The sequence below is a fragment of the Morus notabilis genome, unplaced genomic scaffold, assembly GCF_000414095.1.
Source record: "Morus notabilis unplaced genomic scaffold, ASM41409v2 Scaffold315, whole genome shotgun sequence".
NCBI lineage: Eukaryota > Viridiplantae > Streptophyta > Magnoliopsida > Rosales > Moraceae > Morus > Morus notabilis.
In genome coordinates, this window is record NW_010360512.1 from 32,214 (window position 1) to 51,537 (window position 19,324).

At 30.5% G+C, this 19,324-nt stretch overlaps 2 protein-coding genes across 3 annotated transcripts; one reads left to right on the top strand and one right to left on the bottom strand.

Annotated features, from left to right (window-relative positions):
• Positions 1 to 1,403: 1,403 nt before the first annotated feature.
• LOC21399464 (transcription termination factor MTERF4, chloroplastic) lies at positions 1,404 to 3,187 on the bottom strand. The gene has a single exon (XM_010096533.2). The coding sequence runs from the start codon at positions 3,016 to 3,018 to the stop codon at positions 1,504 to 1,506; it is 1,515 nt and encodes a 504-aa protein (XP_010094835.2). The 5' UTR covers positions 3,019 to 3,187; the 3' UTR covers positions 1,404 to 1,503.
• A 5,014-nt stretch (positions 3,188 to 8,201) lies between these two features.
• LOC21399465 (protein EPIDERMAL PATTERNING FACTOR 2) lies at positions 8,202 to 9,578 on the top strand. 2 transcript variants are annotated; one of them, XM_024164609.1, is made up of 4 exons: positions 8,202 to 8,232; positions 8,364 to 8,488; positions 8,909 to 8,979; positions 9,089 to 9,578. In XM_024164609.1, the coding sequence occupies exons 2-4, from the start codon at positions 8,401 to 8,403 to the stop codon at positions 9,281 to 9,283; spliced, it is 354 nt and encodes a 117-aa protein (XP_024020377.1). In that variant the 5' UTR covers positions 8,202 to 8,232; positions 8,364 to 8,400; the 3' UTR covers positions 9,284 to 9,578. The 2 variants fall into 2 exon arrangements, with proteins under 2 accessions (XP_024020377.1, XP_010094836.1); XM_010096534.2 differs by lacking the exon at positions 8,202 to 8,232 and having other exon boundaries at positions 8,272 to 8,488.
• Positions 9,579 to 19,324: the final 9,746 nt, after the last annotated feature.

Here is a 19,324-nt window from a genome sequence, read left to right on the forward strand (position 1 = left end):
TTATATTATAATTATAATATCATATTATTAAAATAATTATAATATTATTATAATATCATATTATATGATAAAATAATAATATTAGAATTATTAATATAATTATGATATTATTTGTTACAATATTACTATTATATTATATTATATTATATTACGAGTTTGAATTTTAGATCGGGAAGATTGTAAATTTTAAATTTCATTAGGGATATTATGGATAGTATGAAAGTTTAATTAATTGTATTATGTTGATTCCTGCACAATTTAAAAGTTAAAGTTGTCTTGAAGTTGCTTCTGATTTTGGCTGTAAATTCTTAAAAAAAAATTCAAAAAACGCTATTAAGGAGATTTACTAACACTAAAATCAGCTTAGCAGAAGCAGATTTTAGAAAAAGTAATACCAAACTAAGCCCTAATCTCTTATATAGTCATTTTCCAATTGTTCATTGAATTTAATGATAATTGTGATGCAACTTTCTACTTAGAGCATCATGAGTCTAGAAATGTCTGCTATTTCATTTATTTATAAAACTATCTTCTACCATACATACAAAGACATTTATATCCCTAAATAATGAAAACTGGACGAAAATAATGAAAACGCTGGTTCATTTTGTTCGAAAAACAAGACTTCAACAAAAGAAAAATTAAACGATAAAACATATATGTGAAGGGAATTTCATTATAAGTTTTGTGGAGCAAATCGTAGAGAAATGATTTAGTATTATGCGAAATGGTCTGTACTAAAAAAAAAAAAAAAAAAGAAGAAACGTTTAACTATGATAAAATTTGTAAGGGGCACCTTTTTAAAAAAATATATTTTAGGGTACTGCAAGAAAAGAAAATAAGTAGGAGAACATTTGAAAAACAATTAAACAGGGAGAATTACAGAAATTCTTTTTAGCGAAATACATTGGAAACTGTAAGATATGAGGAAAAAAGAAAGGAAAAGAAAAAAAAAAATAGATGCATCATAATGCATATTTCAGAATGACGTTTCATAATGCATCAAATGTACTAAAATACATTTCTGGGTTTTTTTTTTTTTTTTGATAAACCATTTCTGGGTTCATTCAGTGCTTATCTGGGGTTGCCAACGATCATACAAGACGTGGAAATCTATTCTAAACGTTCGTTTCCAGGATAAAATCATCTAGCTAGTCACCATTTTATTCAAGAGAAATGAGGTTCTGAATAGTGGTTGCACCTTGTTATGTTCCGATCTAAAACATCAAAAGCTATAATCAAGAATTCCTATGTAAACTTCAATCAATTCTTGGCCACTTAATCTATGGAGGCATAATCCAGCTTGCAAGTCAACGTATTGAGCAATATTTATACTTATTGGTTACCATATGAAGGAAAAGAATGAGATATTTGAGCTGTCTATAATGTAAAGATGACGAGAGCAGGAAGAAAAATCAAAGAGATAAGCACAACTGATACAAAAATACCATGAATATAATTTTGAGTTGAAAATACATCACTAGTATTACCAACCAAATTTTGTTACAGAGAAACAGTTCTTCTGTAAAGTACTTCATCCTCGTTCTCTTCTTCCTCATCCGACACAATTTCCCTACCCGGTAGCTCTAACTTCCCGCCCATACAAAAAAAGGGTCCCAACCTCTCTGTTTCGATATAATGCCCTTGTAACCTCTCTTCAAATCTCTGGTCACTGCAGTTGAGAAACCAATTCAGTGAAGACCTAATGCCCTTGCTCTGTAACCTGTGATACCTCGGTTTAATCCTCGACTCCAAGCTGTAAGTTAAGTACTCGGGGAATTCCACAAGCTCTTTGATTGACCTCCCCATCTCACTCTTGTAAAAGTAAAAGCTGTTTTTCATGCGGTCGGGTCGCACTGCAACCAACTGCGGACATTTCACAACCATCTTGGCCACATCCTCCGACGGTATCCCCCTTCCAAGAAGAAACTCAACCGGTTTTAATACCACATTTTGATGGAGGCTAACAATCTGTGGCATCTTCTCTATCACCCTCGCAAACCCTTCGGGATCAATCTTGAGCTTCAAGTTAAAGAAATACTGCTGGGACGACAACTTGGCTTTCAAAGGCAGCCCGATGATTTGCGGGTACTGCGCAATAACCAAACCAAGTACTTCTCTCCTAATCCCAAAACTCAACAAACAATCCACATTGGGTTTAACAGTCTCTTCAAGATCATAACCGAGTATATAAGCCCGCTTCTCCAATATCCTAGCCAAAATCTTCTTAGGCAAACCCAACGAAACCAAGTAATCGACAAGCGGTTTAATCATCGTCCCAACTCTCATCCCCAAAAAATAAGGGTATTGAGTGACCATTGGACCAATATCTCTAGGACTAACACCAATACTAACAAGATAAGCAACAGAAGTACTCATAGTCCCTTCGAGCTTAAACCCGAGAAGCTCAGGATACTTCTGCAAGACGTATCCGATATCATCCTTCTCGACATCAAGACCGCGAAGAAACTTAACAACGGGCGCAAGCTCAACGACAACACTAGCGTGCAAAACCTGAGGATAGCTCTTAACAAACTCACCAAGTTTGGATCTTGGCAACCCAATCTTCTCCAAATAGCCCAAAACAGGAATTATATTTTTCCTCACACTACAACCTAACATTAAAGGGTATTCATTAATGTCGTCAATAGACAATCCTAACCTCTGAAGAAACTCAACTCGCTCTCTCGTGACCTCAACTGTGGAGGGCAATTCCAAGCTTTCCAATTCATCAGTAACTATTCCTAAACTCTTAAGATAATCGCAAATTATGACTTTTGAAACTAGTTTCTCCTTTCGGCCCTGGACAACGCCCCAGGTGACCGAGGGCATTTCGTACTCGGGAAACTGGGTTGAGAAGGGACGAATCTGCAAAACCCTTGAAGGGTTTTGGAGATGGGGAAGTTTGGGACGTGGATTTTGGTTGGATTCGATTGGGGTGAGTTTGAGAGGGAATAATGACGATAATATTTGGGTTTTGGTAATGGGTTTTGTTGTTCTTCTGAGAAGTGAGTTCATAATTCACAAACGACAGCAAAATGAAGAGGAAAAAGTGGTATTGGATTGATTTACCTGAATTGGGAATTTGAGAGGAAGAGATTTCTGTTGGTTGGAGACGACAACCAAAGTTGCGGAAGCACAGCAGAGTTTAGAGGAAAAGACGATCGGTATGGTGGCCGAAATACAGTAAACGGGTTTGCCTGAATACCAACGACAAAGACTCGGAGAGATATGTTCTGATGGGCTTGGGCTTCGAATGGGCTTTTCCTGGGAATCTAGGGGACCGGGAGGCAAATAGCCTATTTTGTGGAAAAAAAAAAAAAGAGAGAAATCTCGATAAATACTTTTTTTTTTTTTTTTTTTTTACCTGAAGAGAAATACGGTTAAAAGTGGATGTTCTTCATTTTTATTCTTAATTATTAGTTAATATTTTTTTAGTTAAATAACTATATTAATAAAAGGGTGTTAATTAAGAGTAAAAGATAAAAATTTAGACTCATACATTTTAAAAAATAAGTTTAATAATTTTTTAAAAAAATTAGAGAAATATAAATAGCATTTTTATAGTAAGTTATTGAAGTAAATAACCGTAAATAAAAATTACAAGCAAATAAAAAATGTACATGATAAATTATTCTTTTATTAGTCGTAATACAAAATTTACTTGATAAATTATTTATTTATTTTAAATATTTTAAAATATGTTATTTATTAAAGTAAAAATATCATTTATTTTCACTAAAAAAAATTATATTTATTATCATTTATGATTAAAAGAATAAGTAAAAATTATGTTACACGGAAAATTTATGACTGTGAGCTTGAAATATCAAATTTTTTAAAAAATATTTTTAAAATAACAAAATTATGTGGTAATTATTAGAATTATATACATATATTGTATTATAAAATTTCTAATAATTATTTTATTGATTTCAATTTTCATTATTTATAAATTTTTTTGGTTATTTCAACATGACTAATAAAACTTTGCTATATGTCTAACTTTCCTGAATAAATAAAAGAAAATTATAATAAATAACATATTTTTAAAATTAAATTAAGTAAATAACATATTTTAAAACTATTTAAAGTAAATATTAGTTTACACAGTAAATGAATCATTTACACGACAAATGATTCATTTACGACCGGTAAAAAATAAATTATGTGGTAAAAAAACTTTATTTACATAGTAAAAATTCTTTTTATCAATCGTAAAAACAATGTTTACTAGCAGTAAATGAACCAATTAGGCGGTAAATAATTCATTTACCACGTAAATTACTAGTTATTTCAAATAATTTTAAAATATGCTATTTACTTAATTTAGTTCTAAAATTCTACTATTATAAACAAAAAAGTGTTTGATATAATAACAATTTCTATAATAGGAGGAGATCCCTCCGACCAAATAAGCTTATCATCTATATTGAGAGCATAAGTAGTCAAAATTTGGACATGTTTATTAGCTTTTCTAAACACATGGTATAACTTAACTCATGAAAAGAGATAATAAGCTAGATGCATATGACAATAACTCTAAAAATTCATCCTAAAAAGAACAAAAATTCTTCACAGCTTGGATGAATATTGCTAATATATTAGACTCCACAAATTGGAGATTCAGAATAAGAGTCCAATTATTCTTGAAGATGATGCAACCATCACAAAATATGAGTTTTGATTGAGTATAAGAGTAAAATAATATTCTTGAAAGAAATTGAAAATTGAAAAAGGAAAATTGAAAAATGAAAATTTTGAAACTTATAGTTTGTTTGGTTGGAGGGATTGATGGGTAGATAGACAGGAGTGGAGGGAATGACTAAGGGCTTATTCTTTTGGAGTTTAACTTGAGTGTAATTCTTGAGTTGAATTTGAGTTATAACTTGAGTTGAACTTGTAACTTGAGTTTGTGTTTGGTTGTGTACATTTGAGTTGTGGTTTGAGATAAGAATCTTTTTGAGTTTGTGTTTGAGTGAGTCAAAACTTAAATTTGTATTTAGATAGTATTTTAATAAAAACTCAATACTGATGAAAAATTTTAATAGGGTATATGGGTTGGATTTTATTCGTCTTTTCGTTGTCAACGCATAGAAAAAAAATCATCTCAATCAGAATTAAAACGAAAAAGCTATAGCATTTTTAAGAATAGAAAAAATACTGTTCATTAATTTGAGTTCGAGTTTCTGAACTCGAGTTGAAGGGGAAACTTGAACTCGAGTTTTAATCATAAACTCGAGTTTAAACTTAAAAGAACATGAACTCGAATAAAGTTGTAACTCAAGTTACATTTTTTGAGTTTTTCACTTAAACAAACAAGCTCTAAATCACCTGTTTAGTGGAATGGAGATAGGAAGGGAGAGGGATGTGAGGGGATGAGCTTCCACCATTTTACATCCCTCCCTTGGTGGATGGATCAGAGCTGAAACAGTTGGAGAGAGAATTTTTTTGGGATGAAAAATACTATTTTACTCATCAATTTGGTTGAAATAATTCATAAGTAATCAATATAGTAATATAGTAATTTTGTGAATAAAAATCTATCCATCCTTCTAATTGTCTTTCTATACAAAGGAATTAGGACTTTTTTTTCCCTTCTTCCTACCTTTTACCAAACAAGACAAAAAAAAAAAGTTACTATCTTCTTCATCCTTTACATTCTCCTACTCTCTCCATCCTACTTACTCTCTCTCATTCCTGCCAAACGGAGCCTAATTTTGTAATTGTTCAATAAAAAAAAGTTTTTCTTTGCTTGAAAATTTGTAAGACAAAAGGTTATTGTAACAAGTAGACTTTAAGAGAACTCTTTATTTTAATATCTTATCGATAAGATATAGTATTTTAATAGGCTGTTTGTTTAATAATTTGATATAATAAATATTAGATTTTACATTTGTTTAATTTGATATAATTATGATATGATTTGAGTAACTGGCTTCAGAACAGAACGAGTGATTTATACATTAGAAGCTCTAGGAATCCATCTATAGTCTCAACACCACCAGAATTAAACTTAGACAAAATTGACAAAAATGTAGCATCAATACTATTCATCGTCCGGGACTGAACTGCACTAATGCCCAACCCGGATGCTATATAGCCAGTCGCCAATAAGAATTAATAGTTTATATATACATATAAATATATATATATATAAGAATTAATAATTTGGTGTCTAAACTCTTTTTTTTTCTTGGCAATTAGTCTCTTAAGTCCTTTTTTTATTGTTAGATCTGCATTAAAAATTATCTGTTATGTATATTTTTTCAATCTAATTTGATTTTGACTAAATTTAACGATCAGAAAACTGATTTTACCGGTAGGGCGACCTACCGAAGAAACTCTCACTATTATGGGTAGAGCATTGCAGTTGTATTCTTACAAGTATTCTCTTGTAGGCTAATTAAGAGAGGAAGCACTCAGTCCATGCAGAGATGTCCCATCATTTTCTCAATACAAGTGTAGTGGGCACACAACGGGAAAACATGCTTGTGAGGGAACAACAAAATCGAAGTGATATAAATATTATATATATATATATATATATATAGAAATGTGAATCTATCCATAAAGACTTGTAAGAAATCGAATTGCAACGAGTTCATTTAATTCCAAGTTCTGAATTTCACGTTTATGGCAGAGCCCTTCTTCAATTACCCTTCGACAACTTCATACCTATTCTATGATGATATAACCCTATTTATATTACTATCGTAAATAAAACTGCCTCTGCACGTGAACTTCCTCTCATTATTATCCCCATATCCAGTCACTATTTATCTCAGCTCTGATCTACATACAACGTTGACGAATACTAATATGTACATACATACGTTATACATACAAACATATTATATATATATATATATATATATTATAAACGCAACACCGACATATATGTATAATATGTACGTATATTCACGCATTATATATACATACAGGTAATATTATTAAGATAAATAACTGAAAACCCTCAAATATTCTTTTTTTTTAATTATTATCATTGGTACTCCTAAATTTTGGAGTCTTTTTCAGTTTAAACCCTAAACTTTGAAAACTCTTACTTTACTTCTAATTAATATTTATGTTTTCCAATATTAGTCTCATTTAAACCCTCGTGTAAGAATTTCTGTTAAATAATGGGTTAAAGGTGGCCCCATGTGGTTTTTAACATTTTACTTTTAACATATGCACAAATAGAAAGAACATGTGATTGTATTACTCTCTTCTTTCTATTTGTTTTTAACAAAAAAAAAAATTCTAGAAAATAGATTAAATGGGAATAATTTAAAATTTAGAGGATAAAATTAGAGTTTTTAAGATTTGAGAAGCAAATTGGAAAGACATCAGTAATAATAATATTTTTTTTTATGTCCATCATACAACTGTTTACATTTTCCATGTGCAAGTCTAATTAACTATTCTAGCCAAAAAAAAAAAAAAAGTCTAATTAACAATTAAGCCAGCTCAAGAACAGTACTATATATTGCCAATACTGAAACTTTCTTGTAAATTGTCATATTCTTCTCAAGGTATCATGTATAACTATTTATGTCCTATAAATCAAGCTGTGGCAGTCGGCCCCACTATAACTTAACAAAAAAAAAAGAAAGAAAAAAAAAACCTTTAACAATTTATGACTTGCTCATTTTGTCTCCACTTAAATTCAGTTTTCTCATATATATATATATATATATATATCCCCACTGAAGTAGTTTACACTTGATATATACAAATATAGATATATAGGTTTGGTAATTGAAGAATACTAAAGTTATACAACTTTTAATAGTTTTCAAAAGAAATTATCCAGCGTATACCCCACTAAAGTAGAAGGTTGTCTTCGGCACTGATATTCAGGCGTCACTTCATTATGCATATATATATATATACATATATATATATATATATAGTGAGAGAGAGAGAGGGGGGGGAGAGACAAATCTGTGTTCTTAAAGTTGTCTTGTGTTCAATTAAAGATGCAAGACATAAATGTATAGATAAGGTTTTGTTTATAAATATATATACATATATATATATATATCACGACTTACCAAAACATTTGAAAATCTTGAAAACATGGCCGTGGATCATGTGAATGCAACAGGGTGTACCTTCTTTCCACATTTAAAACTCTCCCTTTTTTAGCTGCATATATTGCTACCCATCAACACCCTATAGATTTCCCTCCTCACCACGTTTTCTATTCTTATACCAATACATTATAACGTACGATACTTGTTTTTTCCTCTTGCCCTTTGACCTGTGTCGTTTTTGATCTCTGATATATGAAATCTCTGCTAGCTCATCCTCAAGTTTCTCAATATATATATAACTTTGTTTAATTAGTTCCTCCACAGAAGGGAAAGATAAACTTTCAAAGTGAAAGTAATCAGAATGATGAAGAGCTTCTCTAGTATTGTGATTCTTTCTATGGCAATGTTTATGATGGCTAATAGCAGCCTTGGGTTGAGGCCTCATCAATGTAAGTGTATATAAATATGTATGTAAACATGCATATATAATCACTATCATATAGTTGGCTTTTAGCTAGGGTTTTGGTTTTTTTTTTTTTTTTTTTTTTTTTTTTTTTTTTTTCTTTTTTATTTTTTTTTTTTTTTTTTTTTTTTTTCTTAACTCTCTCTTTTCTTCAACACTAGCACTATTTTTAGTAGTCTCAACTTAGCAGCAACTAAACTCATCATTTTTCCGACCAGCCGATAGTTCAAAATCGAGCTCCATATATTTTCTTCGAAATATTTTACTTTAGTAAACACAAAATCTAATTATTAGCAGCTGGAGATCATAAACTATCAACCGTCATTTGTCACTAGAGTAAGTATAGGTATTGAGATAATCTTAATTTTGATATTTTTTTTTTATTTTTTCGGTTTTGATTTTTCAGTTAGCTTGCAAGAGGAAGGAGGTGGTGTTGGTGATAGAGACAAGTCTCCTACTAATTACCCGCATTACAAGGTTAAATATTTGCTCAAATACTCCCCTAGTTTTTTAAGTTATTTTTTTCAAAACCACATTAATTAAAAGTTTAACATGGGATATTAATTATCCAACACTAACGTAGCAGGAAAGAGCAAAGAGCCATGGATTGGGAATGGAAATGTACCCAACAGGATCAAGCTTGCCAGACTGCGCACATGCATGTGGGCCATGCTTCCCATGTAAGAGGGTGATGATCAGCTTCAAGTGTTCTGTGGAGTCTTGCCCTATTGTCTATAGGTGCATGTGTAGAGGAAAATACTACCATGTACCCTCCAATTGATGATTTAGTACTATAGCTAGTACTAGCATTATAAGTAACTATCTTTTTAGAGACTATGGCTCTCTATTAATTATTTCATTTGCTATGTTAGGTAAGTTTTTTAGTGCAAGATGTTCGCGGTGGGAGGGTAAAGTTTGTAAATGTTCCGATGGAATCGATCCGATGATCAGATTTTGTTAGTTGGTAGGGTTTAGATTTTGTTTGTTAAGCAAATTTGAAGCCACGATTATCTTTCGATTGTTTAGGTGGTGTTTGTTTCATATGTACTTTGAACCGCAGTTCAAACCTCTTTATTACAGTGTTTTCTCGTGCAAAAATTTTAAACTTCGGTTCAAACATCCTGTTCATGAAATTTACGAAAACGATTTGAGATTCTCACAATTCCCAAAAAAAAAAAAAAAAAAAAAAAAAAAGGTGTTCATGAAATTTACGAAAACGATTTGAGATTCTCACAATTCCCAAAAAAAAAAAAAAAAAAAAAAAAAAAAGTGTTGCGCGAGGTCTAAGAAATAGTGGAGCCTTGAGTCAGCAAGTTTGTTTATCAACTCTTTCAGTGGTGGCGTGGCTAAAATAATCATACATTATTTTGATAAACCAACCGTGGAAATAAAAAAAGTTTGTTCTCTCTGTCTCAGTAACATTTTAGTTTTATTTTACATCAATGAGATAAATAATTCAAAGCCTGTTTATTTTGGAGAGTTTAATGATATGTTTGACATGATTTTTGCAAGAAGATTACTAAATACAATAATTAGGAGAGTACAACCAAAAAAATCAGTGAAGGTGGAATTTGATATGTGCTCCTTCGATTTAATGCCAAGAGAATTCCTAAAAAATCAGAAATACTACTTAAGAGAGAGTAAAAAATATTATTTATGTCATTCCTCTAAAAAATAAGAGAAAATTGTTAAACTTATTTTTAGAGTGTACGAGTTTAGATTTTCATCTCTAAAAAGTATTTGTAGTACTTTCTTTTAAAAAAATAAATAATTGTAATTTAATTAGGAAGCAGTGTCTAAAATGGAATGAACTTGCCGGTAAATCTCCTATTTATTTTGGGCTTTGTGAAGAAGTTAAAAACTTGGCACGTCGGACCTTTCGTACACGGCCCCATTGATATGTTAGGTTGCCTGATGCAGATTAACGTGATAACTCAACCACGAAAGCTTGAAATGGGCCAATATACTTGGGCCCCATTCATATGTTAGGTAGTCAGTACTGTAGTTGTGACAAGTCGATCTTCTCACTCACTATAGACTGTTTATGTTGGGCCTCTATTCTACATGATCCCCCCCTGCTGCTCATATAATTGGAACATCACAAGAATGCCCCAACCTTTAAAATGGCCTTTTATTTTTACGAAAATAGTAAAAAATAGGTCAATATAAAAAATTTAAAAAAATATATAGCCTAATTTTTAGTTATAAAAATTAATAGGTCATAACTTGTCAAGTTATGGTTCATAATCAGATAAGTTATGGACAAACTTATCAAGTTATGGTTCATAGCCAGACAAGTTATGGACAAAAACCGTGAATTATGGACAATAACTTGTCAAGTTATGGTTCATAACCAGATAAGTTATGGACAAAAACAGTAATTTGACCTATTTATTAACTTATGTAAACTATTGGCCTATTAATTTTAATTCATCACAAGTCTTGACCTATTTTCCTATTTCTCCCTTATTTTTATTCTTTAACGGTTAATATTAACCTATATATTTTTATTTTTTAGATTAGAATTAGTTAAGGGTATAATTTTATAAATATGCTTCTTTTTATAAATCAAGTACTTAACAACGTAGAACTATAATTTTCTCATTTAATTATATATTCCTTGAATAAATTCATGACAAGAGAAAAAAAAAAAAAAGATAGTAGAAAATGTCATGTATATCATACAATTATATTTAAAATACCAAATACACTCTTAAGATACTGTTAATAACAACCGTGGTACCAACCAGTAATCATCGGCATCCACCAAAAACTATCATTATCGGTACTGGCCAACTCTCTCTGTGTGAGTAATGGTTGTCGACCAAACTCAATCTTTGAATGTCTATGTCGAATTTTACCTGCCTAAAATCTTCAAAATCTGACATTAGAAACTACTGAGTTAATGAAGGATTACATAAAATAAAGTAATAAAAAATAAATAAATAACCAAAAATAGATGAGGACTAAACTCGTCATCACAACAAAATAAAATCAAAATGGATACATATCGTTTCCATTCGAGAACAAAATAGATGAGAAAAAAGGAAAAAATATCCAACTGGAATGAGAAATCTTTTTAAAAACTTCACTTTCTGGTTAAGTAATGTTAGGGATTAATTTCATTGGCGCCACCTAAATTTTAGAGTCATTCTCACTTTATCTTCTAAACTTTACAAATTCTCACTTTACCCATTAAATTTTAAACTCGTCCCATTTAAGCCCTTTTATAATAATTTTTGTCAAAATCAGACGGAAAAAAATGGGATAAGTGTGGTCATATAATTTTTATCTGTTTGTTTTAAACAGAAATTAAAATATAAAGACCTCGTGACTGCATTACTCTTTTTTTGTCTATTTGATTTTAACAAAAAATTATAATGAAAGGGTTAAGTGAGAATAATTCAAAATTCATGGGGCAAAATGAGTGTTTTTAAAGTTTAAGAGACTGAGAACGTTCTTAAAATTCAGGGGCACCAGTGATAAAAATCTTAATGTTAGATATCAAAAGGTTTCACATCAAATAATTATAATATGATTAGTTTGTTTACAAGCCATTGAATCCCCCTCCCCGTATAAACCAGTTTTGTAATGGTGAGTTCTGCCTAATAAGTTTGTTATGATTAGCATCATAGCTATAAAGCCACTGAAGAGGAAAGGGCTACTGCGTATTGATAATGTCAACCGTCATTGATTTAAGCTCAAGCATGGTTGGTTATTACAAATCACCGTGTTGATTATGGGATCAGATGCAAACGGATAGAGCGTCTTAGTGAGTGTTATTATAAATTTAAACGTAAAGATAGGACGGTTTGGACATGATTGTGGAGCTCAGTAGAATGTTAAATACTAAAAAAATTTATACACAGTAATTATAAGGTGAGGGCATTATCCGGTAGGCTAATATACTGGTAGGTTAAGTTTTTTATCTGTTAAATATGTATAAAATCACGTAAAAGTAAAAAATTACGTAGATTCAACGGTTAAAAAAAAAAAACCTGACTTACTAGTATGTTAAACGTATCAGAAAATATCCCTATAAGGTAATTGATATATAAATCACGAGTCCCCTCCCGCGGTTTGTCTCTGATGGGTTGTTTCAGTTTTAGATTTACTTTTGCTTTTTTTTTTTTTTAAAAGGGAGGAAAATTTAAAAGATGTGATGCGTTTAGTTCGCTGATTCGAGTTTTTTATTCGAGTTGAAATGTGATTTTATGTGAGAGTTTTTTTATTGAAATAAAAAAATTAAATGTGATTATTTATGAGAGCTTTTTACTCTCATAAAACTCGAATCGGTGATATAAACGGGACCGTAATTATTGGTAGTCTTTAATTTTACTTTGATAAGTGGCACACGTGAAAGCACGTGATTATTCCATTCAAGTTTTTTAACACCAAGTTAATTGAACCACCAATGCAATGAATTTTAAAATGTAGAAAGTTGATTATAAAAATTTTTTACTTAGGAATTAATCTGCCCAACGTGTAAATTTGAGGGAGTCACATGTAAAAAAAAAAGCCTAATTTATGGGAGAGGAAAACCTTCAAAGTGCCGGAGTTCAGTTTCTGCGAATTTTTTGTTTTATTTTTCTTTTGATTTTTGCGGATGTCGGTGCATATTCCGTAGGTTAATACATGTTTGTATGTGCATATATAGATGCATACAAATTATACACGTCAAAGCATGTTCCAAATGGAGAGAACTCCAAAGTTCTTGTGATAATCTTTAGGCCCGTTTATTTTACTAATTGAAATTTTTAATTTGAGTTGAGATGTGATTTTATGTGAAAATTTTTTATTATAATAAAAAAATTAAATGTAATTATTTTTAAAAAAATTTTACTGTAATAAAATATAAAATTTAAACTTAAATCGGTAAAATGAACGGTATATTTTTTTTCTTTTTCCTTTATTTCCTTGTGTTTTGAGATGTTCTGAACTTGAAGCGTTAGATATTTAGAGCCGCCTAAAAAGTAAAAAACTCCAACATCGGCAGCATAAAAAACAAGCACTTTTAATTACCCCGAAAAGCACGAAACACATCGACATCGTTACAAAATAGAAATGGCGAAAGATACAAGGCGTTACAAAAACACATAAATGAATTAATATTTGGCTTACGCATTAAATATGACTAACAATTTTTGAATCAAGGTGGACCCCAGAAAATTTATTCTACAACTAATCAGTGAAAAGGTAAACATAATTCTTTCCCTCAAGAGAAAATTAAAACAAAGACGGTTTCAAAATTTTGAATTTTTAGGGATTATGGATCCTGAAAAAAAAAAAAAAAAAAAAAAAAAAAAAAAAACAACAACAACAACTATCGAAAAAGTTTAAAGTTTATTCTTTTACGTGACTTGAGTTATGTATGAAAAAAAATATTATAATAAAAAAATTAAATTTAAATTTTTATAAGAGAAAATATTATAATAATATGACTTGAGTTATGAAATTAAACATACTCTCAGGACCTGTTTAGTTCACTAATTTTAATTTTTAATTCGAGTTGAGATGTAACTTTATTTAAGAGTTTTTTATTGAAGTAAAAAAGTTAGATTTTCTGTAAAAAGCTCTCATAAATTAAACATATTCTCATGACCCGTTTAATTTGCTACAGTAAAACTCAAATTCTAAACTTGAATTATAAAAATAAACAGAGCCTTAATTTTTAACCGTTAGATTTATATTAAAAAAAATTTATTCATATTTTTTAAATTTGATGTGATTTTAATTAAATTCTATCGGATAACATTTCAGTATGTGGAGGAGTTTGCTGGGTCAAACTGCTAAAAGAAGTTTAAAATTGATGTCTTTCCTCTTTTTTTTTTTTCATTTCACACTAATTATTACAGAGCCATCACTAAATGCTATGAAAATGACGAGCGATGAATTTTGGGCATTGGTTTTGCAAGTTGATAGCCTGTGGAATTATATATCCTAGTACGAGTACAAAATTAATTAAATAAAATTGATAAACAAGTAGGCTATGCTATAAGCTTTATGTATTGGAAGATTGACATTTAATTTAAAATAATTACCCACTTTGAGAGTTGAAAGATAAAGTTGTGGATATGTAATAAAACCCACTAATTTTCCACTTTTCTTATTATTTTCCTTGCGTATAAAGCGATCTTGTTGTTTTCTATCAATGGGGGCCACAACATTTGGAGGAGTAAATAATTTCCAACAAAGCCGGCATAGTTTTATCCTCGAACTTGAAGCTTGTTTTATTTTCAAACTTGCGGCTTTACTTTTGATTTCTTAAATCAAGTTCTCATCCGGTTTTCTCAATTTATAAGAGGGGACCAAGATAAAAAATTTAAATTAAAAAAAGTCAAATGAAAACTAAAGTTACAATTCAACAATCCATATTACCAAGGTCACGTCTCAAAATCCCGGAAGAGATCTTGTCGGTTAGATCTATTGTGGATCCGTTTAGTCGCTGATTCAAATTTTTAATTCGATTTGATATGTGATTTTATGTGAGTATTTTTAACTGTAGTAAAAAAATTAAATGTGATTATTTCTGAGAGCTTTTTACTTTAGCAAAACTCGAATCAACGAAATAAACGGGGCATGTATCTTTACTATTAAGTTTGTTTTCGGTTGATAACACTTTATTATTGTTAGCAGCAGGACTAGAAAAATGAAATTATCAGTAGTTTTATTTTTTTAGCCGTCAGATTTATATTAAAAATTGTTTGTTCTGTATATTTTTTCAATCTCATTTGATTTTGATCAAATTCAACGGTCAGAGAACTGATCCTACTGGTAGTACAACCTACTAAAAACTGTCCCTAGGTGATCATAAATACTTTAGGGATATTTACATTTTTATACTATGTAGTTTAGGTTTATTCAAAATGTATACATTCGATTTTTAATCTCATCAAAAATATACCTTCAAATTAGATTTAATATATGAATCTATACTTTATTTCGGTCAATAATTGATTTTAACCTTTAAAATGACCAAACTATCAAAAAAAAAAAATAGAGAGAGAAAAGAAACTAAAACATTCCAATATTACAAACAATACAAATTTAAAACACACAAAAAAATCCATTTTAATGGTATTTTGTATATTTTTGAGGTCAAAATTATAAGTTTAAGGTTTTTATATTTTGTTTTTGTTTTTCTATTTTTTATTCAAGTGTATTTCAGGTATTTATAAGGTTAAAATTAAGGGTTGGCCGTGAAAATGTATAAATTTGACTATTAAATCTAATTTAAAAGTATACATTTGAGATCAAAAACTGAAAGTATAGTTTTTGAATAAATCTAAAACACAAGATATAAAAAAGGTATATATCCCAATACTTTATTACTGTAGGTGACCATATAGTTTACTGTTCATAAGCTTTAGAGTCATACACGAATATGCATGTGTGTGTGATGAGAATGAGGAAAATAACACAATTGAGAAAGGGAATAAAAATCAATAGCATATTTTATATCTAAAATTATTGCTCTAAAGCCTTTTCTCTTCCACAAAACTATCTCGCACCGTCATCCTCAATACTTGATCCAGGAGCTCCGCCGCCAATCGTGATCTCTGCCAACGGCGACACCGTCATCTTCTTCATCTGTGTCTCTCTCCGAACATGATTTTAACTTTTCATGTCGATGGGGCAGGCTTTCAAAATTGGGAATCTAGGTACTAGGGTTTATTTTACACAACAAAACCCAAAACATAGAACAAAGGCACATTCATAACAAGAACAATACAACAAGGGTACGTAACATACCTTTCTAAAACAACAAAGCTTAGTGCTAGAACTCCTGATTTTGATCACTGAATTTTATTCCCGTTATGTAAGTTAAGGCTATTGTTTTTGTTCTTAATTTTGAGGGTTTTAGGATTTCGTAAATAAAAATCTAAAAGATCAGTTGAACCAATGTTGCTTCTTATTATATTTTTTTTTAAAGATTAAAGATCAGTTTTAAAGAATGCGCAAATACTTTTTAAGAAAAAAAAAACACTTTAATTTGTGGTTGTAAAATTTTTAGTTGCCACATTTGAAAGTTGGAATTCAAAATTTTCTGCCTCTCAAAGGGAGACTTTTAGAAGACGTTTGGTTGATGGATTCAGAATCATTCTCGATTTACGTGTGTTTTTAGTGAGAGAAAATACTGTAGCGAGCCACGAATCATGATTCGAATCATGTCACGAATCCTTAAACCAAACGCACTCTTATACTTAACTCCCACTTTTAGGACTGGAATTTAAATAAATAATTAAATTAACTGAAGAAGAACCAAAAACAAAATTAATAGCAGATGGATGCCCCACCTTAGCTTAATTTCGATTTTATGCCAACTCAATCGAAGACACCCGTTTTATTTATACGAAGACAAGTTATTGGGAAAACACAATGTCATACATTATTAATTTATTTATTTTTAACCAAAAAGAGAAACAAAACAAAGAAGAGAAAAGTCTCACATTATTAAGGATGGGATAAATAAATAAATGAGTAATTGCATAATACCACCAAGGGGAATTAATGCCGCCAAATTCCAATGTTGCTTGATTTCAACTTTTAAGAATGAGTAATTGCATAATTTCCTCCTTATTTTGTATATATTGCATCTATGCACCCTCATCTTTTTGTCATTTGCAAGGGACTCAAACTCTATTTTTCCATTGAGGACTCTAAATGAGGTTTTATTTATTTTTTTTTGCTTCCTTTTCTTTTCCATTCCTTTCTTTGTTTTTCTTTTTCCCTTCCTCTCTTCTCTTCTATTTTTATCTTTTCTTTCCCTCTTTCTTTTTTCAACATGTTGCCCTCGTAAATATTTTTTTCTCTCTAATATCAATGTTGAAATAATTTATTCTCACGTGTGTATATCCATGTTTACACTTATATATACGGAACGAATTTTTCTCACATGAATAACTTTTTGTCCATGGTCCTTTCTTGTTTACTTTTTTTTCTCTTTATTTTTATCCCCTCTTTTTTCATTGTTACTTTTTTTTTACTATGCATTCCTTTCTCCTCTTCTCATACGTGACTTCTATAAATATGTTTTTCTCCAATTACCCCATTAAAATAATTTTTCTTTTTTCATATATGTCTTTAGGTAAACTTTTTTTGAAACGACCCTCTCAACTATATTTTTTTTATGTCAATAAATAATTTTTAACATATATATAAAAAAAAAATAACCCATTTTTCAATGGATCTCTTCAAATGGTTAAACATTTCACCCTTTCTTTTCTTGTTTTTTGCGTTTTACTTTAGTTTTTAGTCTTTCTTTCTTTTTTATTTACATTTTTTTGGTCCATCATTTTTCCTCTGAATTTTTTTCTGAATTTTTTTACTTCTTTTAAAAAAAAAACTATTTATACAAAATCATTAATGGTCTATTGAATGTTTTTAAGTTTTTTTTTTTTTTTTATTTTTTTTTTTTATAGAATTTTGTACGCAAACTTACGCGGTTTAAACTAATGGATAATAAAAATGCTAAATTAATGGTTTATAGAATGTTATTAAGTTTGTTTTATAGAATCTCGCATGCATACTTACGCGGTTTAAACTAGTTGATGATAAAAATGCTAAATTAATGGATAAAATGAAAAAGAAAAAATAACATTTTAGTGGAATATACTCAACAAAAGGGGGAAAAAAAAGCTTAAGCATGCATTGCATATTTATAACTTACATATTAATCACATTTGATCAAACAACGAAGACTTTTCTTTTCTTTTCTTTTCTTTTTTTTTTGAAAATATATTTAGGTCTATTAAATGATATGTCATAATATGATGAGAAAATGAGATAAATACTCCTTACACTACAACAAATATGCCCATTTGCGACGACATTTTTTACGACGACATTTGTCGTCGTAAAAAGTAGAATATTTGTGACGACATGTCGTCGCAAATAACCTCCGTTTAAAAAAATTCACATGTCGTCGCTAATAAATTCGTTGTCGTCGCAAATTATTTTACCGCGCAAATTTTGATGGCGCGAATGTAACCCATGTTTTACCGACGACAATTGGCTATATTTGCGACGACAAGTCGTCGCAAATAAGTTTAGATTATTTGCGACGACATTGTTTCATTGTCGTCGCAAATAATCTAGTTGACGAGTAAGTATGGGCGGGAAAAAAATATTATTTGCGACGATGTTTGTGTTATTTGCGACGAAAATGTCATCGCAAATATTTTTTTATTTGCGATGACATTTTAAATTTATTTGCGACGACTTTGTCGTCACAAATAACTGCCCTAATTAGTGTCCTCGCCTTCTTCTTCTTCATTTTCTCCCGACTCTCTCTCTCTTTATCCTGCAAAATCTCTCTCTCTCTCCTGCGATATCTCTCGCCGCCTCCTCTTTCCGTCGCCGTCGCCGCCGTTCCCGTTGCCGGCCGTTCTTCTCTTTGTTCCCTTATCTCTTCCCTTCTTTCTCTCTCTATCTTCCCTTCTTTCTCTCTCTCTCTTCTTTCCCTTTCCTGGCGCCGCCGTCGCCGCACTACCGCCAGCTCCCTCCCGGCGTCCTGGTCCCGCCGCCGTGCTCCGGGCGCCCTGCTCCCACCGCCCCGGTCCCACCTCCCCGGTCGCGCCGCCCCGGTCCCGCCGTCCATATTCAGGTATATTTTTTTTTCCTTAACAATATTGTTTTTATTTTTTATTTTTTTCTTAAGCATTATACTTGTTATTATAACTAGATTATACGTAGAACTTAAAATTATTTCCTAAGCATTATACTTAGAACTAGATGAGTAGAATTTAGAATTAGATGACTAGATTATATTCATGACTTAGAATCATTATACTTATTATTGTGTTTATATGTTTCTCTAGAT

Bases quoted from the DNA above. Each gene is read 5' to 3' on its own strand.
- LOC21399465 (XM_024164609.1), top strand. From the start codon at position 8,401: ATGATGAAGAGCTTCTCTAGTATTGTGATTCTTTCTATGGCAATGTTT. The intron at 8,489-8,908 runs GTAAGTGTATAT...TTGATTTTTCAG, and splicing joins TGGGTTGAGGCCTCATCAAT to TTAGCTTGCAAGAGGAAGGA. The intron at 8,980-9,088 runs GTTAAATATTTG...CTAACGTAGCAG, and splicing joins CTAATTACCCGCATTACAAG to GAAAGAGCAAAGAGCCATGG.
- LOC21399464 (XM_010096533.2), bottom strand. From the start codon at position 3,018: ATGAACTCACTTCTCAGAAGAACAACAAAACCCATTACCAAAACCCAA.